The 25,332-nt window shown below is 30.7% G+C and overlaps 4 protein-coding genes across 7 annotated transcripts; 2 read left to right on the top strand and 2 right to left on the bottom strand.

Moving 5' to 3' along the window:
- Nucleotides 1–8,534: 8,534 nt before the first annotated feature.
- Nucleotides 8,535–10,185, top strand: LOC107496954 (peroxidase P7). The gene is made up of 4 exons (XM_016118280.3): nucleotides 8,535–8,776; nucleotides 8,959–9,150; nucleotides 9,228–9,393; nucleotides 9,595–10,185. The coding sequence occupies exons 1-4, from the start codon at nucleotides 8,564–8,566 to the stop codon at nucleotides 9,978–9,980; spliced, it is 957 nt and encodes a 318-aa protein (XP_015973766.1). The 5' UTR covers nucleotides 8,535–8,563; the 3' UTR covers nucleotides 9,981–10,185.
- A 59-nt stretch (nucleotides 10,186–10,244) lies between these two features.
- LOC107496955 (uncharacterized) lies at nucleotides 10,245–12,771 on the bottom strand. Of its 4 annotated transcripts, none has more exons than XM_016118286.3 (4): nucleotides 12,278–12,771; nucleotides 11,863–11,965; nucleotides 11,081–11,150; nucleotides 10,245–10,603 (listed from the first exon to the last, which is right to left on the bottom strand). In XM_016118286.3, exons 1-4 carry the CDS (start codon nucleotides 12,540–12,542, stop codon nucleotides 10,430–10,432), a joined length of 612 nt encoding a protein of 203 aa, XP_015973772.1. In that variant the 5' UTR covers nucleotides 12,543–12,771; the 3' UTR covers nucleotides 10,245–10,429. The 4 variants fall into 4 exon arrangements, with proteins under 4 accessions (XP_015973772.1, XP_015973771.1, XP_015973770.1 ...); XM_016118285.3 differs by having other exon boundaries at nucleotides 11,081–11,153; XM_016118284.3 differs by having other exon boundaries at nucleotides 11,863–12,004.
- Nucleotides 12,772–14,277: 1,506 nt separating this feature from the next.
- On the top strand, nucleotides 14,278–15,158 carry LOC107496957 (uncharacterized). Its single transcript, XM_016118288.3, has 3 exons — nucleotides 14,278–14,347; nucleotides 14,528–14,621; nucleotides 14,715–15,158. Exons 1-3 carry the CDS (start codon nucleotides 14,299–14,301, stop codon nucleotides 14,902–14,904), a joined length of 333 nt encoding a protein of 110 aa, XP_015973774.1. The 5' UTR covers nucleotides 14,278–14,298; the 3' UTR covers nucleotides 14,905–15,158.
- Nucleotides 15,159–15,918: 760 nt separating this feature from the next.
- On the bottom strand, nucleotides 15,919–17,706 carry LOC107496956 (uncharacterized). Its single transcript, XM_016118287.3, has 4 exons — nucleotides 17,525–17,706; nucleotides 17,237–17,374; nucleotides 16,988–17,158; nucleotides 15,919–16,201 (listed from the first exon to the last, which is right to left on the bottom strand). The coding sequence occupies exons 1-4, from the start codon at nucleotides 17,603–17,605 to the stop codon at nucleotides 16,103–16,105; spliced, it is 489 nt and encodes a 162-aa protein (XP_015973773.1). The 5' UTR covers nucleotides 17,606–17,706; the 3' UTR covers nucleotides 15,919–16,102.
- Nucleotides 17,707–25,332: the final 7,626 nt, after the last annotated feature.

The following is a 25,332-nucleotide window of genomic DNA, read 5'->3' on the forward strand; positions in this document are numbered from 1 at the left end:
AAATCATGATTTTAATCTTAAAACCTAAATTCTCTAAAGAAGAAAATAAAAAATTATAATAGAAAACTAATTAATATTAATTAATTTTCTATAATTATTTCTTCAATAATTCCCAACTCAACACAAAACACATGCAAATAAACAAGAGACAATAAACTGATGACCAGTGACTACACATAATAATTTGCTCCTTTACAACTTTTGGTGGGTCTGATTGCATTTTGACAAACTGGAAAAGAACAATTTGTTTCTTCATAGAACTTTTGTTATTTTACGCCAAGTAATTTTTTTTTTAAATATTTTATTTGTGATAAAACTATTCTCTCTATTCCACCGACACACATACATAAAGTAGAGCCTCTTTTCCCTTCAAATAGAAATAACAACAAACAATAATATATCTTTGTCTTTCATTTTAGCACGGTTGAATCAGGGGTTTATTGCTAAGCCAAAAATCATAATTGTACTATTATAAAAATGAAAAAGTTTAGAGAACCAACAATAAATAGCTAATTTTTGTATTTCAAATTTTAAAATTCCAAAAATTAAGATAGTAAATTTTTTTAATATCAAATTTATTATTTTTTAACTAGTTGATTTTAATTGACTACACTTCTAATTGATTCCTTAGTAAAATCGTATAAAAATTATTATAATTTCTTAGAATGACATCTATTTAACACAAATCTTTACTCACATAAGAGAATATTAAAGTTGCCATCAAATTTTAATTAAGGGTGACAGTGCCACAGTGGATAAATTAAAGAGAAATATTAGAACGTTTGAGGACAAATACTTCTATCAATATTAGTTAACATTTTGAATTAATATTTTATTTTATATTTGGTGGAAATTAGGGTGCAGTCGACTTCACGTGAAGTTAATACCTGAGAGCCATTAGATGATTTGACTGATTTAACTAAATTTTTATCTAACGGTTCTCAAATATCAACTTTATGTGAAGTCGACTTCACCTGGATTTTCACCTTTATATTTTTAAAATTTAGAATTAAAAATTTACTATTTAAAATTATGTATTAAATATTATCCAAAAATAAATTTTATTGATCAGATAAAATATAAATATTTATGTGCATTTTTTATTAATTTAATTTTTTTTGAAAAAAATAGTTTTGTGGCGGAAAAGAATTCTTTAAAGTGATTTTGACCATGGTTCTCATCAAATGCATACAAAACTATCTCATAATTATTAACCGAAAGACCTATACTAATTAATAGAATCTTCAACAGTTCAGATAAATCAGAAATAAAAAAGATGATGGCTTTGATTGTGACTTTGAAGTTCACATGCATGCAACAAATTTGAAATGTATGTATATTATTATTACGTATTTTCTCCTTTAAGGTTGTTTTTTCATTAATTGTAATTAGAGTTTAATTATTATTTATGATGATCATATATGTAAAATAGTTCTCTATATATAGTATATAATCTAAATAATAAGGCCTTTTTATTAACAGACAATATACCTAATTTAGCTAGGAAAATATCGGCTTTTAGGGACATTTATATTTTGAGAAATGTTATCTGTACTGTACATAAAAAATCAGCCACTAAAATTAGCTATTAATGTATTTATGTATAAATATATGTGTGGTTTAATTTATTTTCAATATCTATTTATATTCTAACATGTATTTTATACTAGTAGCTGATTTTAGTGTACACATAGCATAATCCTTATATTTTACACCGCAAGAGATTTTTTTAAAGTAATTATGTTACATTTTTTTTATTATTTTCTATAGTAAGACTGTGAAAAATGACCAAATTTTTTGTCAAATTTACCCCCAAAAATTTTCATAGTAAAAATAATATTATCGTTGAATTTTAATTTTCATAAAATGTTAGCCGTCGGTAGATTAAATATTAATCCGACAATTATAAATGAATTATTTCGGATAATAGAATGAAACAATCAATAATTCAATCAAATATTTTTACTGAAATAACTATATAATAACATTTTGTTACAAGTCTATGTAAAACTTTTACTGATATAGTACATATCCATGAAAAATTAGTATAATTGTATGTAAATCAATCAACTTCAGCGTCATAAAAAAAAGTGTAGAGCAAGGAAATAAAGCCAACATTTACGCACATCAAGAACAATAATTAAAAAGTAAGCAAGAAGAAAGAGGCCAAAATCCCTATACAATTTCCTTTTCATTTTCCATGATCAACATGGCCTACAACGAGAGATAGTCATGCTTGCTGCAAACTGTAAAATCTAAGTGATGGTCTGATGGATGAAAACTATGCATGAGTGGGAGGGAATACATAAGGAGGTGAAGGCGTAATGCAATAATTGTCATATTATGAAATTAATAGTTGAATATTATTAGATGCTAATTTAATCAAATATATTAAATTATTTAATAATTTTTAATTATTAATTTTATATAAAAATAGTTGTATGTAAATATTTATCAAATAAAAATAATTTTTTTACGTAATTTTAAATTCATAAAGGAGAGTTGCTCAAACGGAATAAAAATTTATTTTGATTTTATCATTATAATTAATATATCACAATAATTAATAACACGTCATGATAATCATGCATGCATTATTTTTAACACCCATAACATAACACTTTCAATTATCACTTAACACGAGACACTAATATATTTATAAATTAAAGGTAAAAAACTAAAATAACAAGAGAATAGTACGAACTTTTTTTTAATATTGGATCTGTATTAGTGTAATCTGTTGAAGGTGTAGTGAGAGTAGCAAAAAAATATGTAGGTTCAGAAAAAAATAGAGAAGAGAAAGATGAAAATATGACTTGAATCAGAAAATGGTAAAATTCAACTAACTGTAAAGCATGACAAACCTTATATACAAGTATAGATACATTATCATACACACGCATAGCAGCTGATAGTGCTCTACTCTAACTACTTTCTGATAAATATCTTCACTAACTAACTAATTCAGCTATTTAGTAACTAAACGGTTAGTTTGTTAGTCTCTCATCTCATATGTCAGGTAACACCTTCCCTCAAGTTAGGAGTACAAATGTCTAGTAGTCCTAACTTGCCGTAGAGAGTGGAGAAGGTTTTCGGTGCAAGTGGCTTTGTCAATAGGTCTGCTATTTGTTCATGAGTCGAGATAGGAAGTAGGTGGATGAGTTTTTCCATCACCTTGTCCCTTACCACATGGCAATCAACCTCAATATGCTTCGTTCGTTCGTGAAAAACTGGATTGTGAGCAATGTGGATAGCTGCTTGGCTATCACAGTATAGACTTATTGGTTTCTTCAGCTCAAAACCTAAGTCACTTAGGACTTTCTTTAGCCAAATTGCTTCTCTAGTGGCTGAGGCCAACGCTCGATATTCTGCTTCAGCAGAGGATGATGCCACAGTCGTTTGTTTCTTGCTTTTCCGTGAAACAATCGAATTTTCAATGTAAAAACAGTAGGCAGATATGGATCTTCGTGAATCAGGGCATGCCGCTCAATCAAAATCATTAAATCCTGACACTAGCAGGTCAGACTTGGACGGGAAGAACAACCCGGTTGCAGGTGCCATCTTGATGTATCTCAAAATTTTATATGCTACCTTAAGGTGCGAAGTGGTTGGTTTTTCAAGAAATTGGTTGAGCTTGTCAATTGCGAAACTGATTTCTGGCCTTGTGTTAGCCAGATAAAGGAGTTTGCCAATTAACTTCCTATATGCGATGTTGTCAGGTAGAAATTCTCCCTCATCTTTTGTCAACTTAGTGCCATAATCCATTGGGATCAAAGCTGGTTTGCACTCCTCCATTCAAGAGTCTCGTAATAAATCCAAGACATATTTCCGTTGGTATAAGGCAATGCTTTTCCTGCTTCGAGCAACTTCCATCCCTAGGAAGAACTTTAAATCACCCATGTCCTTGATACGAAACTTCTCATGCAACAATGTTTTAATGGAATTGATTTCACTCATGTCATTCCCTGCCAACACCACATCATCTACGTAGACCAGTAGTACAGTGAAGCCACTTCTTTGGTGTTTAGTAAACAAGATGTGATCAGGCTTCGATTGGCTATACCCACTCTCTAATAGAACAGATTTTAACATATTGTTCTACTGTCGACTTGCCAAGATTCGAACACACTATCATTTTCATCAGGCTTTGGTAAACTATCATCTATGAATTTTAATTTATTCTTAGATCTCAACGCTAATAACATCGATCTACTCCAAGAGCCATAATTTTTGCCATCCAAAATAACAGGGATAAGAGAAGTACCAGCGCTCTCAGAAGGATGAAGAAAGTAAGGGTTTGTTGGATCTTGACTCGAATTGGCGCTGTTCCGAGTCAGTTGAGCTTGAATTGACGCGAGTTGATTCAGAACTTCAGTAATTCTTTGTAACTCTACCACAGAATGTGATGAACCCGAATTTGCAGTGAATAGTTCTGCCATTTCTTTCCTAATTTCACTTATTTGTGAAATTGGAGTTCTGTGCTCTTTGAATTGATGATTGAGGCACAGAGATCAAGTTTTTTCTTCCTCAATTCTTTGCTTCTTGCACATGCTATCCTCCTTGGGTCCACGCTCACCGCACCATGTTGAAGGTGTAGTGAGAGTAGCAAGAGAATGTACAGATTCAAAGAAAAACAGAGAAGAGAAAGATGGAAATGTGACTTGAATTAGAAAATGGCAAAACTCAACTAACTGTGAGGCATGACAAGCCTTATATACAAGCATAGATACATTATCGTACACACGTATAGCAGCTGATAGTGCTCTACTCTAACTACTTTGTGATAAATATTTTCACTAGCTAACTAATTCTCTCATCTCATATGTCAAGTAACATAATTCATTAAAATGTTTAAAAAATTGTATTTAACCTTATTATGAGAATATACAAGATGTTACTGCCATTTTTAACTTTTTTTAATTAAAAAAATAAAAAACATCAAAACATTAATGACGTTTTTCTATTTTCAATTTTAAAAAAATTACCCCAAGCAAAGCAGTTTTGCCATTTTGTGAAAAATATATATTTTTATTTTTTAAATGAAAATTGTCGTTTTGTATTTAACAAATTTAAAAATTATTTTATATACAAAATGTCGGTGATATTTTGTATCTTTTAAAATATAAAAATTTATTCCATACAAGAGTAAAATTCACATGCACTAAAATATTAGGACACATCACACAATTTATTCCAATATAAAAAAATTAAGTCAAATACAACTTTTGAATAATAAACTACTACTTATTTTAAAACGTTGAGAATTAAAGTAAAAATTTATGTACAGTTAACTTTATGTGAAGTTAATAGTTAAAAAATATTAAATAATTTAACAAATTTAATTAAATTATTATTTAATAACTTTCCATTATTAACTTTACATAAAATTAACTGCATCTAAATATATATTCACCTAAAATAAATTATACTCAAGAGCCACAAATAAAAGTTGATGAAAACTAATGTACTCTTAAACCAATAATGAACATAGAAGAAGCTAAGTTAGCCAAGCATTATAAAAATAAAAACATCTTAACCAGCATACAAATATATAATGGTGGTTATTTAGCATGAATGGTCATAAAATTATTTATTTTAAAAATTTAAATTAATAAAAAAAATAACATTAATAATTATATCTCTAATACTTTTCTTTAAATATGAGTCTATTTTAGGTTTATTTAATTTTTGCATTGATATTCTTTTTTTATTTATTTATCTTATGCTATTTTTTATTTTTAGAGTTTACCATAAATTAATTTTTCAGACATACAAATCTAATACCAAATCATAAAATCACACGTTCTAAAAGTTTAAACTTATAAAAAAACATTAATAATTATATTTTTAACATAAATAATTCTTAATGATCCGTTTATTTTCGTTCAATTTGGGGACCCTTCATTATTTCACCAAACAAAATTGACTGAGCTCCGAATACAAGCAATCCATGCACGGTAAAAGCGAAACAATCATGGTGCACTTTTTTTTTGGAACAACCAAACTTGCTCAAAAGGTCAAATCTCATACCGCAATAATTTAGGATGTAAACTATTAACGTTTAACGTTTTGTTTGTGCTGATCAGGATCATCATCTTCACATATTTATATATAGCAGCCAATAATTGATCCAAAATAGCCAATGAAAATAGAACAGGTCATGCAGAACTATCAAAGTACATGGCAATTGCTTTATATATCACCAAAATGCTCAAATATAAATCATGGGGTTGTGTCATGTCTGTGTTATGTATATACCCCATGAGCAATACAATATTGTCTATATATACCGACCTCTAATAAATTAATCCATTGAAAGTGTTTAATTTGAGGGTAACTGGTTCTAACTAAACTTCGAGCAATATTAGGGCAGCAATTTTTGTTATTGGTAGCTATCAAATAGTCATCAATAATGATTTAATAGTGTGAGATTGGTATGAGATTTCATCCAATAGCTCACCTTTCTCTGCTGGTTACATGCTGGACAAAATTGAATAAAATTACCGGCCATCTAGATTTTTCCAAAATAAATTTATGAGATGATAGATGTTTCATATTTATAAATTTTTTAAAAATTTTATTTTTGAGAGATATGAAGTTGTAGTATACTTTTTTACATCAAAAATTCATTATCTAAGTTTAATCATAGTAGAAGGCACATGAATAATTATATATCCAATATATCATTTTAAATAAGGGAGATTTTACTATATTAAAGATTTCTCCTTTCTTTAGGTGTTGAAAACACATGTGCACACTGTAGGGATAACACGCGGTAAGTGAGAAAGTATAGAAAAGTTAAGTCTCTGCTTTATAATAAATCATGGGTCCCACAGAATAGCATCTGTCGGTTCCTTACCCAAGTGTTTATGATGTTAACATTGGGTTAATCTTTGCAATAATTAAAGTGTTTAGTATTTTTGTAACTATTGTTAAAAGTTATTGCAAAAATTGTAATGGGTTATTTCAAAAAAGAGTGACTCAAATTCAAGAGGACTAATATATTTGGGTTTAGCAAAAAATCCTTAAATAAAAATTGTGACAAAAAAAAGACTTTTTTTATATTAATAATCTTTACTAATTATTTAATTTTATGATTATTTATTTTTATTGCCTTCATATTGTATTTTCGTTCACTTATTAATGTTAATTGAAATTATTAACAATTTAAAAAAAATAAAAATTATAAATATAGCGATAAGAAAATTAAGTAATAAATAATTAGGAGTACCGTAGAGACTACGTTATAAGTAAATAAAAGTGATTATTATTAACAATTAATTTTTAAGAAATGGTCTTTAATTTCATAAAAAAAAATTAACACTTAATTTTCAATTCAAAAATTATATTATCACTATCTTTTATTTTGTCAACAAATATTATCACAACTTTAATTATTAAATTACATATTTTTATAGACTTTTTTTTAATGACATTTTCATTTAAAGCTTTTCAGGAAAACAAAAAATTTTCTAGCATAATAAGTATAATTCCTTTTTTTTATTTTGGTCAATCCAATCCGGTCCTTTTTTTGTGGCAATTTTTATTTAAGATTTTTTGCTAAGCCCAAACATATTAGTCCTCTTAAATCCGAGTCGCTCTTTTTTTAAATAACCCATAACAGTTTTTGTAATAACTTCCAATAATAGTTACAAAAATACTAAACACTTTAGTTATTGCAAAGATTAACCCAACGTTAATATCATAAACACTTTGGTAAATAACCGACAGATGCTGCTCTGTAAGACCCATAATCTGCTACAAAGCAGAGATTAACTTTTCCATGCTTTCTCACTTCTCGCGTGTCATCTCTACAGTCTGTACATGTGTCTTCAGCACCTAAAGAAAGGAGAAGCCTTCAGCATAGTAGAATTTCCCTTTAAATAAGAGTTTTTTTATTTACATGATCTTTTGCATTTTTTTATTTGTCTCTTATTATTTTTTTTTATATAAAATATAACAAGAATCAAACTCTAGACATTATTCGATTATAGAAATTTTGATATTATATTATAATTTTTTTAAAAACTAAAATTGATAAGAGAATACATATGAATGTCTCTAAAAATCCTTCTCATTATGGTGGCTGAATTTTTCCATTACATATTTATAAATCAAATTTATCTTACAAGGAATAAATCACACTATAAAGATAATGTGAATCCATTTTAATGATATGAGATGATACACGTACACTCAATTTTGTTCTTTCTATGTTTGGTGCCCATTCGTTATTTGTTTTTTCCCCTAAAAATATCCATGGTTAAATATATAACCAGTTTGTTAATTTTTTTTTTTTTTTTTTAAAAAGAGAAAATTAATCAAAGAAAAGTTGATTGAACTGTCATGACTCATGAGTGATTAATTTTGAATGTGTTACGTTACGTGCGTAATAATTGTGTTTCTACTTTCTATGTTAATAAATATATGGAGATATAGTGTAGTTTCAATAATTCAATTGGTTCAATATAATTCACCAAATAATTAATCATTATATTTTGGTCCAAAACATTTGTGACTATAAGAGAAAGCAACAATAGAAAATTGAAGAAACTCAACATAAATGGCTTCTACTTATTCTTTGCTCTTGTTTGCTCTTGTTGCTGCAGCTACAGTTTCTGAAGCAAATGCTGCTCAGCTGCGTGCAGATTTCTACTCCTGCAGCTGCCGGAACCTTCTGGCCATAGTCAAGACCGGAATCACCAAAGCCCTTCAGAAAGAAGCTCGCATGGGAGCTTCCATACTCCGCCTTCATTTCCATGACTGCTTCGTAAATGTCAGTAGCTCTGGTACTATATTATGAAACCACTTATTCCAAAGTTTAAAGCCAATAGAAAAAGTCATATAAATGGTTATATCTTCGACACGATGAACCAACCTAAACTTTAGTCTAAAGAATGTTTAGTTACTTTGTTTGTTACTTGTTGCTGAAACTACCTTATATGGTGATGCAATCAGGGATGTGATGCATCGATACTGCTGGACGATACGAGCAAGTTCATAGGAGAGCAGACGGCGGCGGCGAACAACAATTCAGCAAGGGGGTTCAATGTGATTGATGACATCAAAGCCATGGTGGAGAAAGAATGCCCTGGGGTGGTGTCATGTGCTGATATTCTTGCATTGGCTGCTAGAGACTCTGTAGTTTATGTAATGCATACCAATCAAATCTCAGTGATGAGTGTTATAAGTGAAATTATGGGCTTAAAACATTGATAATTTTGCAGTTGGGAGGGCCATCTTGGGAAGTAGGCTTAGGAAGAAGAGATTCTACTACAGCAAGCAGACTTGATGCTAATAACTCCATTCCTGCACCCTCCTTCAGTCTAAGTACTCTCAAACAGAATTTTGCTAACCAAGGCCTCTCAGAGAAAGACTTGGTGGCCCTTTCAGGTAACTACTATTTGAAGGTGGTTACTTCCGTGAAGATAGATGATATTGTAATCGTTAGAGTCAAACATATCAAATCATCTAATGATTTACAAATTTATCTTCACATAAAAACGTTATCATGGAAGTAGTAACCTTACTTGAATAATGCCACCAATTATATATAATAAAATTTCAATTAATAAGGGTAGATTTCCATAACAGGGGCACATACCATTGGCCTAGCTCAATGCAGACTCTTCCGACCACATATCTACAATGACACCAACATTGATGCCTCCTATGCCAAATTCTTGCGGAGCAAGTGTCCCAGAACTGGAAAAGACAGATTGCTCGAACCCCTCGACCGTCAAACTCCCTTCCATTTCGATAACCTGTACTATAAGAATTTAGTTCAGAAGAAGGTTCTTCTTCATTCCGACCAGGAGCTGTACAACGGCGGTTCTACCGACCATCTGGTGGGGAAATATGCTACGGATAGAGTTGCATTCTTTAATGACTTTGCCAAGGGCATGGTGAAAATGAGCAGGATCAAGCCTCTCACAGGAAAAAAGGGGGAGATTAGACTCAATTGTGCTAAAGTCAACTAAACATCAGCTACTTAAAATTATGTATAATAGTTATTTTTTTTTTCAAAACTATGTCTGAATTCTGATAATTTGTTCTTGGTGTCAAGGAACCTGGTTTATTCATCAATAAACCTTCTGGGTTTATATGAATGTGCACATGATTTTCCCAAGCTCCTCAGTTTCCCTGTAGACATATTTACGTCAATGTAAGTTTAATTGTTTGCTATATCTATTTGATTATAGTGATCCTATAACTATAAATTTGTCATCAGCAAAGATGCAATGAAAGGAATCATAATATTTATTCAGCTTATCCATACAATTTGCAATACTGTGGAATCAAGAATTCATCATCACCAAAAGATTTACAAGAACTTTATATTTTGTTAGAGGGGTTGACGCTACATTGTTTAGAAAACTGGTATATCATTACTATACAACTAGCTAAACGAAAAACAACTTTCTAACTGCTAGTTACACTTGGATTGCGTCTTTTCCACTTCATCCGGTTCATCATCTGTTTCAACTTCCTCTTCCATCAGTTCAAATTCATCAATCATTTTAAAGTAGGCTTTTTGTTTTTCAATGTAATCTTGCAGCTCGGAATCCTTGAGCGTATCTTCTGATGACGTGGTACGTTGCTTCTGCAAAAAGCAAAAATAAACCAAAAAGCTTCAGCATTGTATCTAATACGACATGGTTCAATCAGGAATTGCAAAATAATAACCATGCAAAAATATATGGCATATGTGGATAAGTACTGCAAAGATTTTAATCACATTCTACTTCAAACTGAACTATTTAAGACTTTTTGTAGATCAATAAGTAACGACCAAAAGAGTTATGACTTTTTGTCAATCGCAAATTATGCAATTTACTCGAAACTTAAACTCGACATACTTAAGAAATTTGAAAAACAACTAGAAAAGCAGGAGTACTCTAACTTTAACTATTATACACACACACCGTATGCAAAATTCTTATTGCAGTATTTTCAGAATGGACCGTTTCAGGAAACAGCAATAACTTGCAAACAATAATAATCAATCAACACACATATACATAGGAGTTTGACGGTCCAAACAAATCCACCGAAACAGAGTAATAATCAATCTATTTACCTTTCTCAAAGGAACGGTCAATGCCTTGGCTTTAGGTAGATTTGCACTTTTACCATCATCAGTTTTCGGCCTGCTTTTCATGACAATAGACCATACGCGACAAATAATTATATGGTATGCTTTCTAGGAAAGAGACAATACAAATAACAATGAAACTTGGCTGCCTCTATTAAGTCCATAATTACTGTGGATGTGTCCAACTATAACATATATATCAATATCAATAAGCAATTAAGGAAACACGAACTTGAAGAATTTGACGGATTCTATTTGAAGGCTAAAACGGATGAAACAAAAAGGAGAAATCTTAATCATTAAGCACTTCAATATAGCATCACATGCACCACAATAAACCCTGATAGACTTTCCAAGTTTTCAATCAAGACCTACATGCCTAACTCGACCAATCCATGTAGCACGCAACATTCATCAGAATATCTTAAGCAAAATTCTTCCAACTTGCAGGACGTGAAACTATCATGAGAAAAACAGGACAAAAACTCTTCATGTGGAACTATATCCCTATTTTGTATCTTTTTTGTTTTAAAAATTTCTTATCTATTTGTTAACTATTTCCCTATTGAAGCACTTCATTCATACTTTACAGAAGTCTCAAATTATAAAAGTTTCCAGCTTAATTTCTTTTCCATTTCTACTACTCCATGAATCTTACTCAGCCCAAGTACCAATTTCTGTAACCAATGTTAATCACACGGTTACACCTACGTCCAAGTTCTAGAGCAATACTATCAGTAACTTAGTAAAACAGGAGGAAGAATTACCTTGTATCAGAGAGCTTCAAAATGGGTGTGCTGATGTCAGGAAATGCCAAAGCCTTCCCTTTATCCTTCCTTTTATTCGGAGCACTTCTTCGGCTGTAGGTTACTGAAATAGGCTCAAAATCCTCAAGATCAACAAAATTACCTGAATTCAAAGCATATAAAATTGCACACTCAATAAATTACCCTAAACTCTAATCCACAATCAATTATTAACAATCACAGTTTATATATCATTGTAAATCTGGCGTTGGTCCCAAGCAACTTGAGCTTAACTCAAATTGAGCTAGAATCTCATCCTAATTTGTAAAATCATTGCATTGCAAGCGAATAATCCTAAAAGGCGCAAATTATAGATAAAAGCTGAAATGAGATTGGAAACAAATTCAAGAAATTGAGAGCAGAATAATTGAAGTACCGGGAGGAGAGGAGGTTATCGGCGACGAAGGCGGAGGAGGAGCAACGGCAGGGTTCGAAGAAGTGCTTTGGAGATTTGTGGAAGCGTTGGTAGAAGAGGCGCGTGAAGAAGGTTTATTGAGGCGAGGTTTAGAAGAAGTAGAAGAAGGAGGTTTGGATTTGGGTTTGGGTTTGATAAGGTTTGTGGAAATTGGAGAAGAAGAGTTAAGAGTGTTGGTGCGATCGGATAGAGGGTTTCTGCGTTTAGTGCTTCGGTCAGCTTCCATCTTTAGATCTTCGGGAACTCGGTTCCCATTTCAATTGAAGAAGAAGAAGAAGAAGTAGTGATGCGATGATTGAAAATGGAAGATTGAAGAAGCTGCTTGTTTGTTCGTTGAGTGTGTAGTGTTTTCTCGTCTTTCCTGAATAGCGGGAATTTTCAGTTGAACAAGAAGGATTAAAAATCCTGAGGCAAGCTTCCAGAGGAAGACTCCAATAGTCCACTGATTATAGTCAATGACAACGAACAGAAACCTCAGCTGCTTTTTTTTTTTTGGTAATATAGTGTCTTTTTGGACACGAATAAAGTTTTATATGGGCCACTGATATAACACTCATACAAGCTGGGCCGATTCACATGTTTTAATACATGTGAATAGGCCCAAAATAGGCCCATGGAAGAAAAACCAAATTGCTTTTTTTTTTCTAAGATATTATATTTCATTGATAAAATGAGGACATTAGGACTGAGTTGAAAATTTTATTAAACTCTATCTTATCCTATTTGTGGGTGGAGAATTTCTCAACCCTAACCCTACCCGCATTCTAAAATTCTAAACCCTAACATATCCTATTCTATCCGCAAAAAATATCAAATTTTTTCAAAGTAAATATAAAATTCAATCATTTTGAATTTTATACATATTAATAACATGAAAAATAAAAAATTAATGTTCTAAATTACTAAATTAACTAACTAGTTTTAATGGTTGTTCACTTATTGTAAGTTATTACATAAAAAACGTTATGGGTTCAACTCTCATTTCCTTCATTATAGGGTAGAGTAGGGTGCGGATTTTAGATGAGATTCTAGCTCAATATAGTGCCTAATATTTATTTATAAAATTTAAAAATAAAGGGATGAGTCTCACTTTATTCTATCTCTATTTTTAGATAGGTTAGACAAAAAAAATTTATAAGTACCAAAAAATCTACTTTATTTTATATTATTCATTGTTTGACATGTCCGTAATACAAATTTATTAATCTTTTAGATCATGAGTAATTTTTTATAGCTGCTTTAAAAATTTAACTTAAAATAAAAAGAATACAATTTTATTGCTCACATCTTAAATAATGAATGACAGAGAACAAACGGCTTGATTTTTCCTTGAAAATTTTGTCTTTTTTATTTTTTATTTTTTTAATTTCTCTACTACCGGAAATGTGGAGATTAGTTGTATTTTGAGTATGAAAAATGTAGTAAAATTATCCCTTCTTGAGATTGATAACCGTTTTCAAATCTCAACCTGTACTTGGTGGTAGTTTAATGAATCTAATGCATGGACGGTGCCTACTCAGAAAAAAAGGTATATGATTATAAATAATTAAATATAACCCACAGGTCACAGATATAAATGGTGCTCATTTTTCCTTAACTTGATGCAGCACACAGTCACAGCCTCAAAACTCAAAAGCCACTTTGTTTTTTATCAGTTTTTATGTTAAAAAGCTATTTTCACATGGAAACATAAGAAAATCATAAGGCACGTGCATAAAAATCAGTTACTCAAAGTAATTTAGTTGAGACTGAGAAGAGCAGAGACAAAACCGGGTTAAGCCTCTAGTTTAACCACTTTTCTGTGTTCCAACAAACTAAAGGTGTGACCCAACACACTAAAGTCTAAACCCGCTAACACAAACAAACCCAGGGGCCACATTTATATAACATTTCAATTAATTAATAATTTAATTTCACCTACTATATAAGTAGTATATCTACTACTCTTTCCTTTCACAATAACACTATACAACACAAATAACATGGAGTCAGTTCAGTCCTGGGTTTCAGAGCACAAGCTCACTACAGTTGGTAAGTTTATTGATTACTAGCTATTTTGTTTATCAGATCTATGAGATTAATTTGAACATGCATGCTGAAAATTAAGTACAAAATAAATAGATTATTATTTCAGAAATAGTCTTAATAATAATAATAATAATACCATTAATTAATTTTGTTATTTAATAGAAAATATGAATAATTTTTCAGGGGGGCTATGGGCCTCAGGAATAGGAGCATCACTGATTGCTTATTCAAGAGCAAGGTCTCCAATGAAACCAAGTCTTAGGCTTATACATGCCAGGTATATTAAATAAATACATATACATATCTTTATTTTAATTAATTAATAATGTAATTTATGTGTTGATTAATTAACTTAAATTAAATTTGGCAGGATGCATGCACAGGCATTAACACTAGCAGTGTTGTCGGGTGCTGCAGCTTATCACTACTATGAGAAACGAAGCAGTGACATTGCCATGGCTAATAATAATGAACCAAATATCACAAAATCACTTATGGAAGAAAATACTACAACTTCATCAAGTGTGTCACACCAATGGGAGCTCCTTAGTCCTTTCTAAATCAACTTATTATTATATATTGCAATTGCTTTCGTTCTTCTTTTTTTTTATTTAATGTTTATTGTTATCTATATAATTAAGAACCTGGGGGGAGGGAACTGAGAAAGCTAGCAGCAGTTGTAATCTCGATCTATATCTATGTAGTAGGATCAATATGTATGAATTCTAATGATGTATGATGATGACGATTAATTAGAAGTTTATTGACTCCAAATGTGTCTCGTTATTTTCCATAATTCCCTCCAGAATGCAAATTGAGGCCTATTTGAAATTTACTATTTTTTTTAATTATAAGTTTATCAAATTTTAATTTATTTATTTGATTAACTTTTTATATAGAAAAAAAAATTGAGTAATCTAACTTAGTTTGAATGAGCCACTTGGGCCTTCGGGTAACATTTTATTTTTGGTCAGGAAATAACATGTTTTAATGACCCATGCCTTTGTGAATACGTACAAAACCGTTAACAATTATTATTACTTGATTGTGCCAAAAATCTTGTTTGAAAATAATATAATGTTGTTCTAAAGTTAACAAGTGTCAACTTCAACGGCTTTCTGCTTCACTATAGGGCACTTACACTTTTGCTTTAGGAGTTTTTTTTTTTTTAATCAATTTTACCCATCAGACATGAAAATATATATTTTTTATGTTTAATTTTAATACACAGTAAATTCAAAATTTGTACATGCTATTTGGATTATTTTGTGCAACCCATGCATGTGAACAATAATAATAATCGAATATATATTTGAAAATTGATGAATAATCATTAATCATTAATTATATAATTAATTAGGACAGTTAATAACTAATTAATTAAAATCTTCTATGAATTTATATATGTAGTAGTGTTAGGTATCTTGGTATCATATATAAGTTTGATGAACACAACCAACTCTTTCTTCTTCTTCTTCTTTTTTACTGGAATATAATTTCATTGAAGATTATTGAAGCATTGAAAGGATCATTCAGAAGATATCAATACGCATTCTTTCACGAAGATTCTTCCCTTAATAAACAAAATTGGCAGTTAGCCAAACATAGGATTAAGATAATGAGAAAAAAGAAACTTGAAAAATAGAAAAAAGAAAAGAAAAGAAAAGAAAAGAAAAGAAAAGAAAAGAATGAAGACAACCATCTATATATAAGATACAAATTAAAAAATATTTATATTATTATAAGCGGGCTCTTGATTTAATCTTGATCAGCACTTTGTTGGCTCCAATTCTTTATTGCTTGTCCCACTGCTTGTTTCACAGCTTGTGCATCAATAGTGTCACCTTGTTCATCATTCTACACAAAATAAATAAATAAAAGTAATTAATAAAAGGAAAAGAAGAAGATAAAAAGTTGCATTATTATGTATAGCCTTCATTATTCATGTGCATGAAATATATTTATCAACAATGTTATGTGACCAACAAATATTATTATTTTAGATCAGTACTTAATCAATAATAATTTACATCTATATTTATACACAAAAAATATATAATTTATACATATATAATTTGTATTTATATTTTTTATGAAATTACTAAAAATTACTAATCTCTAGAATTTCTGATATATTTATATCTGTAGGAGAGAAAAATAATTGGTTGTTTCTATACGAAGTAAATAAATATTATATTATTGAAGATGATTAATATATATAGGCTAAGATTTAAAAAGCACTATAGATTCATGATCATGATCATCAACAATATTGCACAGCAACGTAACTACATAGATCCTATTTCTTTTTATATTTTTTCCCTCAATAGAGAGATGATGAGAGAGAGAGGAACAAATGTTTTATACAAGGACAACATGTGACTTCCAAAATGCCTATGGAGTAATAACACAAGGTAACAATGGTTAGGTGAATATGGAGTTAACTTCACGTGAAATTAATAGCTGAGAGTCGTTAAATAGTTTAACAGATTTAATTAAATTATCATTTAACGACTCTAAACTATTAATTTCTCATTAAGTTAAATGTCCTTAACTTTATTCACCGATACAAATGTTGTGTTATTATTGAATGTTTTTGTGTTTATATATAGAATGTGTATGTGTATGTGTATGTGATCTTACTTCTCCTCCAACTGCTTGGAATCGAAAAGTGTCCGTACAAGAAACCCTAGCTTCAAGAACGGTGAGACCCATGTCTTCAAAGGCTTCAAGAATTGAAACAAGTAGTCCTTGGCAGCTTCTTCCTGAAATTACATTTATCATAAATCCCTTTTCTAGGGTTTCTACTGTCACCTGCACATATCTTTAATTATTTCAAACTTGATCAAAACAATTAATAAAATAATTAATATCAACAATATATATACATACCATAGGCAAATTAGGATTATGGTGATGATGATGATTTGAAGTTTCTGCTGTGGCTATTTCTTGATTGAGTCTTTCTACCTTTTCTTTAAGCTCTTCAATATACTTTGATGCATCGATTATGATGGAGCTTTTGTTCACCTGCATAATATAATTCAGATATTAAATTAATAATACTTAACATGGATGATGCAGAAAGAATAGACATAATGTAAATGATTCTTCAGAAAATTCATGAACCAATGAAAAGAGAGAGAGAGAGAGAGAGAGAGAGGAATGAAGTATATTTACAGCATGAGAGTTGGTAACAGAACGAAGGAGTTGAAGCTTCTCATGCAGTAGTGCTGCTCTCTTTTGCTCTCTTGAAACCATTATTATTATTCTTATTATTATTATTATTATTATTATTATTTTCTTGGCTCTCTTCTTTAATTTCTCTCCTATGAGAGATCTCTTGCTATGAACTCATTTAAAAGAGTGAGGATGAGCTCTCAAATCTATATATCATTCATCTCATGTGTTTTCTTCCCTGCTTACAAAGAAATCCTATATACATGCCTGAATTTACCAAAATGCCCTTTCTTAATTTTCATCTTATCATTTATTTTTTTTATAAATATTTTCTTTTTTTATTTGTTTTATACCGAAATTTGTTTTAAGAGATCAACCAAAATTAAATTCTAAACATTTAGTTTATAGAAATTCGTGAAATTACTTCTTTAAAAAATTTAAACTAATTGAGAAGAAAATACAAATGATTATATTTTTAATAAAATTAATTTGAAAAACCAAACTCTGCCGAATTTTACTACAGAGATCATTTTCATCATAACAAATTTAGGTAATTTTCTGCCAGTAAACACTGTGTTTGACATAAGTATAGTATTAAAATTTTGGTGTTTATTATGATTTTTTTTTCTAATGTGTGCATGTATAGAAACGTAGGCCACAAGAGTTAACAATTTAGGTTCTCAATCTCTCAAGTTTGATTAATAACTTGATGAAAGCATACATAGGTGAATGAATTATTTAAATTTTTGTCCCTTAAGCTAAGAAAAAAGAGGGATAGATGGGGAAAAGGGAAAATACATATAAATTTTGGGGAATAGGAAAATGAAGAGGAGAGGAATCATGAACTCGTGATGTATAGTGAAAGGTATAATAAGCATCGAAAGAAGAGAAGGGAGAGGAAGGTAACAAAATGATGTGTGTAATGTTATATTGGAATGCCTCCAAACACTCCTCACGGGGGGCTTTAATTTCTTTCTTTCTTTCTTAGTCTCTCAATATCCATTACTCACTCTCACATCACACCACTACCCTAATCAACCTTTTGTCCTCTTCTCTCTCTTTCTCTCTCACCACACGTGCCAATCTTTTATCTTATATACTCATCATCACACATTCAATAATAACTCTTCATATTCATTTTTATGTTCTTTCTTCAAAACTAATCAACTTTAAATAATTAAACAAAAATTTTTGGCATCAACAATTTTTAATATTTTTGTTATTATTTAATCAATAAAAATATTAAATTTTTAATAAATACAAACTTTAAAAAATATAAATATAAATTATATTAATTTTGTACGTAAAATTTATGTAAATATGAGTGTAAATTATTATTAATTATGTAACATTTTTTATAATTAAAAATATATATGTATGATTCAATGGTATATTTCAATACTTCTAATTTCTCTATTAATTATTTGGTACATGTTGATGTTATGATTTTCATACAATTATTCTTGCTAGCTGGCTTGATAATGATAATAATATATAACATGCATTCTTCCAATAAACCGGTATATGCGTGTCATAGGATTCACATTATTTTTCATAATTTATTCTCACTTATCTTACTTCTATCATATTCCAATACTTCTTCTAATTATTACATATAATTTATTAAATATATACTATCGAATTTTTTATGTATGTTTGTGGTGTATTTATTTCCTTTTCATTTGCAGCTTTCATTATTAAGTATTAGTTAGAAGAATTATTAGGAAATGAAACATGGATCAAGAGTATATAATATATAATGTGGATCCTAGATTTCTGCCTCATTTTCTGATCATTTTCTCGTCTAACAATATTATTGGAACTCACTCTAGTGATACTATTTTTTCTAAAGTTTAAATTAATATAAAAAAACATATAAATAAATAGCTATATTTTTAATAGGTTTTTATACAAGAGTCTATCTCTTTTAGACTTACTTAAATTTTATATAGATTTTTTTATTTGTCATATGAAGAATTTTTTTTGGTGTCTTCTTATGAAGATTTTTTTAAAAGAATAATAAGAATTAAATTCTAAATTTTTTTATTATAGAAGGTTATTATTATATCATAAAATTATTTTTCTTAAAACTTTAAAAAAATAAAATAAAAAATATAAATAATTATATGTTTAATATGCTCTCGTATGCAAGAATATTTTTTTATTTAGATTTGCATGAATTTTATATAGGTCTTTTCACATTTTTTTATATTATTTTTTTTTTTTGAGATTCAATAAAGATTGATTTGTAAATTTTTCGGATATAAAAACTCTAATACTGTGTCATGTATGTTAATGTTTATACCTATACCTAGTTTTATACACACAAAAATATGGGTCTACTAATAATTTTTTCTTATTTTTTATTATTATATTTTCTTTCTTTTCTATTTATATTGGATATTATTTACAACTCAATAAAATGGATTCAAATTAAATATCATCATTTTCCCTTGTGATCTCCGGCAAATTTTGTTATCATTTCAAAGGTTATTATGTGGAGAAAAAACATACAGATGTTACTTGTATATATCTGCTTTGGTATCAAATTTTAAGAAGGTAAATACTCATATATGTGTAAGATATGGAGTGAGGGAACAAAAACTATTAATTAAGGTAACTACTAACTATATAGCCTTGTAATATATAATTGTGTGTAGCGACTAGTTTAATTTCTTTTATAAACGTATATATAGATTATAGAGGTTTAATTTATTGCTGTTTATGGCTTTTTCCACGCTTCCAATTAAAATGTTTTGCTCTGCTCTGAAAAAACAAAAGGACACTCTCAACAAAATATCGTGTTAGCAGGAATAGAAATGATGTTTGAAATGTGTGGAAACTGACAAACACATATACTTAGTGGTAATATTGTTAGTGTAAGGAGTGTATGAAGTTAGTCCTATGCCAAAAAAAGTAAAGAAAAATGAGAAATTTATAAGATAAGAGATACACTCACAACTTCATAATTATTATTAGGGAGCCACTTAAATAAATATGTTAAAAATGTCTTTTTTAAAGATTTTTTTAAAAATTAAAATTTAATACATAAAATAAATTAAATTGTATTATTTTTGTTAAAATTAGACCGGACAAATCAATTTAGCAAAAAAATTAATAAATTAAATTTTAAACCGGTATAAATTAATATTTTTTATAAAAAATTACTACAATATTCCTATTATAAAACACAACTAAAATATTCCTATTATTTAATCACTAAAAACGTCTACGAATTATTCAAACGCCGACAAAAATAATAAAATATTGTAGTTGTTTTTTATAAAAAAATAATATTAATTTAGACAAATTCAAAATTTAATTCACTATTTTTCGATTAAATTAATTTGTCTGACATAATTTTGACAAAAATAATATAATTTAAATAATTATATATGTTAAATTTTAATTATTAAAAAATATATTTAAAAAAATATTTTCTGTATCTTTATGGGAGCATTCCCTTTATTATTATTATAACACTAGGGCTTTCATAATACATGGCTAGATTTTACTTATACGATTACAAAAGACTAATATACAAACCCCACAAAGGATAGAGTTGATTTTTTTCACACTACAAAGACAATGTGGGGTTCAGTTACCGTACAAATAGTAGTTGAAAACGTTTGAAATGAAAAAGAAGTAAAATGAATTCTTTATATGATAGAATTCATCGTAATATATAAAACCCAAGAATAATAAATTTGAAAATAGTATCAATGAAACTGCTGGAACGGGATGCAGATAAAATTACCGAAGTTAGGGTGCCGGTGAAACTGTAAAAACGATGGCGTAGACAAAATTGTCAAAACGGATTGCAAATGGAAGTGTTAGAATATGGTGAACTACCGTAACAAAATGCAAAGAAAATAGGTGAAAATTCAGGTGAAGTCGACTTCACGTGAAGTTGATATATGAGAGACGTTAGATGAAAATTTAGTCAAATCAGTCAAATCATTTAACGGCTCTCAGGTATCAACTTCACGTGAAGTTAACTGCATCTGAGTTTCTACCAAAAAAATATTATTATATTCTGATAAGACATGTTTTATTCTCCTCTATAATCGATGTGAGATTTCATATTGAGAGAAAACATTACTTTTATAAAAGATGTAAAAATGTGTGACATTACTTTTACCAATATTTTTTAAATTAAAAATACTATTTATATACTTAAATCAGTCACTAAAATCAATCATCAATATATTTATATATAGATATTGTTCATACACTGGCCTAACACTAAGACTCAGGTCCAAATACATCAAAAGGCCGAATTCAAAGATTGGCCTTCGTTATTCACCGACCTCTTTAGAAGAGGTCGGACTCAACACAGACTTCTTTCCAAAGAAGTCGGGCTCAAGAGATAGCTGGCAGATAACACTTATTCAAATAAGTAACTGCCCCTAAAATCTCTCAACCCACTTCTAGAAGCCATATCCCAACAATTCCTAGATAAAATGGACGATTATCCGCCTAAAAAGGTGGCACTACTCCAACGGTGGTTATTGGATCACCACTATAAATATCCTGACACTCTTCAGGTATCTCTAAGCCCAATGCATTCTAAACCTGCTCACACCCGTACTAACTTAGGCCTCAGAGTGTCTTTGCAAGTACCACCCCCCATTCACTCACGTACACAAGTCGGAAGGAGACTCCAGCGCACAAACCTGCTCGGAGGCTACCATCCGCAGACGATTGGGCCGGCCAATACAGTCCAATCCATTAATCTCCGGTTACCCACCGTAACATTGGCGCCGTTGCCGGGGACCTGGAGCTCAACTCTTGATAATGGCGGATGATCAATAACATAGTCAGACAACCACTCGACATGAATAAGATGCAAGCATGTTAAAAAGAAGCTGGAATACAGTTTCTATGGATACCAGAAATCCCGTAAAAACTTCTCCCAATGGGCAGAGGATATCAAATAGGGATGATGATTCTACTTCTACAGTTAAATTGGATTAAAAGAGAAGAAAGCACCGTCCCAAGGCCATTGTAGAAAGCAAACCAAGATGAACTCGAAAGCCAATTGAATAAAAGAATTTTCAATTCAGAAAATTCAATTGGCAAAAGAAGTTACGTGAAAAAAAAAAGACGAACTCGAAAGCCAATTGAATAAAAGAATTTTCAATTCAGAAAATTCAATTGGCAAAAGAAGTTACTTGAAAAAAATATGAACTCGAAAGCCAATTGAATAAAAGAATTTTCAATTCAGAAAATTCAATTGGCAAAAGAAGTTACGTGAAGAAAAAAAAAAGAGGAAAAGGGAACGTGACTAATCCCAACCTCTTCGTGAAATAGGATGGACAATGACATCTGTACCAACTTACAATCTCGGAAAAATCCATGATACCCACTCATGAAATGGAACAGTTGCATGTTCCAAATACACAGCATCAGCCAATTTGAACGCAATCCAATTCGACAACGGAGTGATGAATCCAGTTTTTTCTTCAGTGGATTCACCTGTCAATTACAACAGTGAATAACACAAAGAATTCTCATGGTACATCTTTCGTTGGTTGCTCACAAATTACATCACTGCCAATGAATATGGAAAGAAATATTCATGTGGTAGAATTTGATGTTGTTTGCACACCAATAAAGATAGATGTCTTCCAGGAAGAAAACTGGAATCCGATCCAAAGAAAAAAGAAAGTCGGGGTGACAAAGGCCCAGTCTTCATTGGAGAGAATGATGGTCAGACTTTTCTTCAAAGGTCGGATGAGCCGGGAGCTCACAAAGAAAATCCGACCTTTTTTAGAGAGCTCACGAATAAAAGTCCGACCTCTTTTAAAGGTCAGACTTTACAATAAGGTCGGATGAGTTGGGAGCTCACCAAAGAAAATCCGACCTCTTTTAGAGAGCTCATGAAGAAAAGTCCGACCTCTTTTAAAGGTTAGACTTTACAACAAGGTCGGATGAGCTGGGAGCTCACAAAGAAAATTCGACCTCTTTTAGATCCCACGAAGAAAGTCCGACCTCTTTTAAAGGTTAGACTCTACAATGAGGTCTAAAACCTCATTGCTCAGAAGAATCCGACCTCTTTAGATCCGACAAGAAAAAAATCCGATCTCGTTTTGGAGTCTGTAAAAAATTCGACCTCTTTCACGATCAACTCTAAAATGAGGTCAAAAACCTCGAAGAATATCAGAAAGAGATTCCGACTTCTTTTAAAGATCAGAGTCTACAATGAGGTCGAAAACCTCCAAGCTTAGAAAGAAAGTCCGACCTCTTTCCAAGCTTAGAAAGAAAAATCCGACCTCTTCTAAAGATCCAAGCTTATGAAGATAATTTGACCTCCTCTGAGGATTCAAGTCTACAAAAAAAAAATCCAACTTCCTTTAAGAGTTTACAAAGAAAAGTCCGACTTCTTTCTTGAGGTACAACTTCGAGAACCAGATCCCAAGCATAAATGGCCATGAGAAGGTCATACGAAGAAATTTCTCAACTGACAACCTCGTCTTGATCCAAAATGACATCGGACCAAAAGCGGACGAAGAAAAGCCAACACCAAAATGAAAAGATCCAACAAAGTCACTTAAGACTTGAAAAAGAACTACTACAACATACTCAACTTACTCGAAAACAATCTACCTAGATTGTGCCATGTTTACAACAAAAGGGATACTACAGCTAGAAAGCGCACCTTACTCCTTAATGCACACTTTTTCTAACTTGAAGTGATGAGATCCAAAGTGGCGTAAGAAGTTATAAATGCAAATCGTGGTCCGACCTCATTAAGCCACTTGTACTAAATCAAACTGGCAAGTGGCAAAGCCTAAAACGAATTGCACAAATAACTTAAGGACAACGTGATCATAATCAAACATCAACACAAAGAGGATGTAAACCCGACGTCACAACAATTTGTTTAAAACAAATTGAGAAAGGATGGCGATTTATAAGAATGCCTCCTCAAGCCAAGAGATAAGTATCCGACCTTACTAAGTTGACACAACAAGTATAAAACAAGTTATCCGACCTCCCAAAAAGAGAGTCCAAAATAACTTGTAAAAGTCACATAGAAACAAATAGTAAGATTCAAGAATGGCATGACTGAATACTCGAGTCCGACTTTATAAAGCTCGACCTCGAGTAGGGGCACTGGCTTATCATGAAAGCTAAGTCCAAAATTATTAAAAACTAAAGACAACATTCTACAATGATGCTAGAGCACGAAAGAAGAACGTGACCCCCTTCCAGAAACCTGAGAGCAAACTCAGATAAGGAAAGAGCTCTTGAGACAAAGGATGGCTACGAGATTCGCCGTAAAAGACCTCATCTTGATAAGAAAAAATATCAGGCTACTGAGTTTGGGCGAATGAAAGCTGACAACAAAAATGATAGGACCCTACAAGATTATTGAGATCTTAAGAAAAGGTTAGTACAAGGTGACCGACTTAAACAGCACCGAGCTACCAAGGTCGTGGCATGCTTGTAACATGAAAAGGTACTATAGCTAAAAGCGAACTCTACTCCCTGATGTACTCTTTTTCCAACTTCATGATTTTTTTCCAAAAATTAAAGGATTTTTTCTGAAGAAGGGTTTTTAACGAGGCATCATAGTAGAGACTAAGGGATCATAGATAGTGAAAAACCCTTAGTAGCAGTAAAAGTACATTCGCAAATAAATAAAGATCTTTTATCTCTTATAAATTCCTTCTCATTTTTCTTTCTTTCTACGAAACGCGCCGACTTAAACTCGACAAAGCGTGAAAATCCCATGAACCGACCTAGATGATCGTCAGGATAAAACGACGAGGTACAAGTCGGTGTAAAGAGGTTATAAAAGT

This window comes from Arachis duranensis, chromosome 7 (genome assembly GCF_000817695.3).
Source record: "Arachis duranensis cultivar V14167 chromosome 7, aradu.V14167.gnm2.J7QH, whole genome shotgun sequence".
In the NCBI taxonomy this organism is placed as follows: Eukaryota; Viridiplantae; Streptophyta; class Magnoliopsida; order Fabales; family Fabaceae; genus Arachis; species Arachis duranensis.

Bases quoted from the DNA above. Each gene is read 5' to 3' on its own strand.
- LOC107496954 (XM_016118280.3), top strand. From the start codon at position 8,564: ATGGCTTCTACTTATTCTTTGCTCTTGTTTGCTCTTGTTGCTGCAGCT. The intron at 8,777-8,958 runs GTCAGTAGCTCT...TGATGCAATCAG, and splicing joins TCCATGACTGCTTCGTAAAT to GGATGTGATGCATCGATACT. The intron at 9,394-9,594 runs GTAACTACTATT...TTTCCATAACAG, and splicing joins AGACTTGGTGGCCCTTTCAG to GGGCACATACCATTGGCCTA.
- LOC107496955 (XM_016118282.3), bottom strand. From the start codon at position 12,542: ATGGAAGCTGACCGAAGCACTAAACGCAGAAACCCTCTATCCGATCGC. The intron at 12,005-12,277 runs GTACTTCAATTA...CTTTGAATTCAG, and splicing joins GATAACCTCCTCTCCTCCCG to GTAATTTTGTTGATCTTGAG. The intron at 11,154-11,862 runs GTAATTCTTCCT...TGTCATGAAAAG, and splicing joins TTGAAGCTCTCTGATACAAG to CAGGCCGAAAACTGATGATG.
- LOC107496957 (XM_016118288.3), top strand. From the start codon at position 14,299: ATGGAGTCAGTTCAGTCCTGGGTTTCAGAGCACAAGCTCACTACAGTT. The intron at 14,348-14,527 runs GTAAGTTTATTG...ATAATTTTTCAG, and splicing joins GCACAAGCTCACTACAGTTG to GGGGGCTATGGGCCTCAGGA. The intron at 14,622-14,714 runs GTATATTAAATA...TAAATTTGGCAG, and splicing joins CTTAGGCTTATACATGCCAG to GATGCATGCACAGGCATTAA.
- LOC107496956 (XM_016118287.3), bottom strand. From the start codon at position 17,605: ATGGTTTCAAGAGAGCAAAAGAGAGCAGCACTACTGCATGAGAAGCTT. The intron at 17,159-17,236 runs GTATGTATATAT...AGATATGTGCAG, and splicing joins ATAATCCTAATTTGCCTATG to GTGACAGTAGAAACCCTAGA. The intron at 16,202-16,987 runs GTAAGATCACAT...TATTTTGTGTAG, and splicing joins TCCAAGCAGTTGGAGGAGAA to AATGATGAACAAGGTGACAC.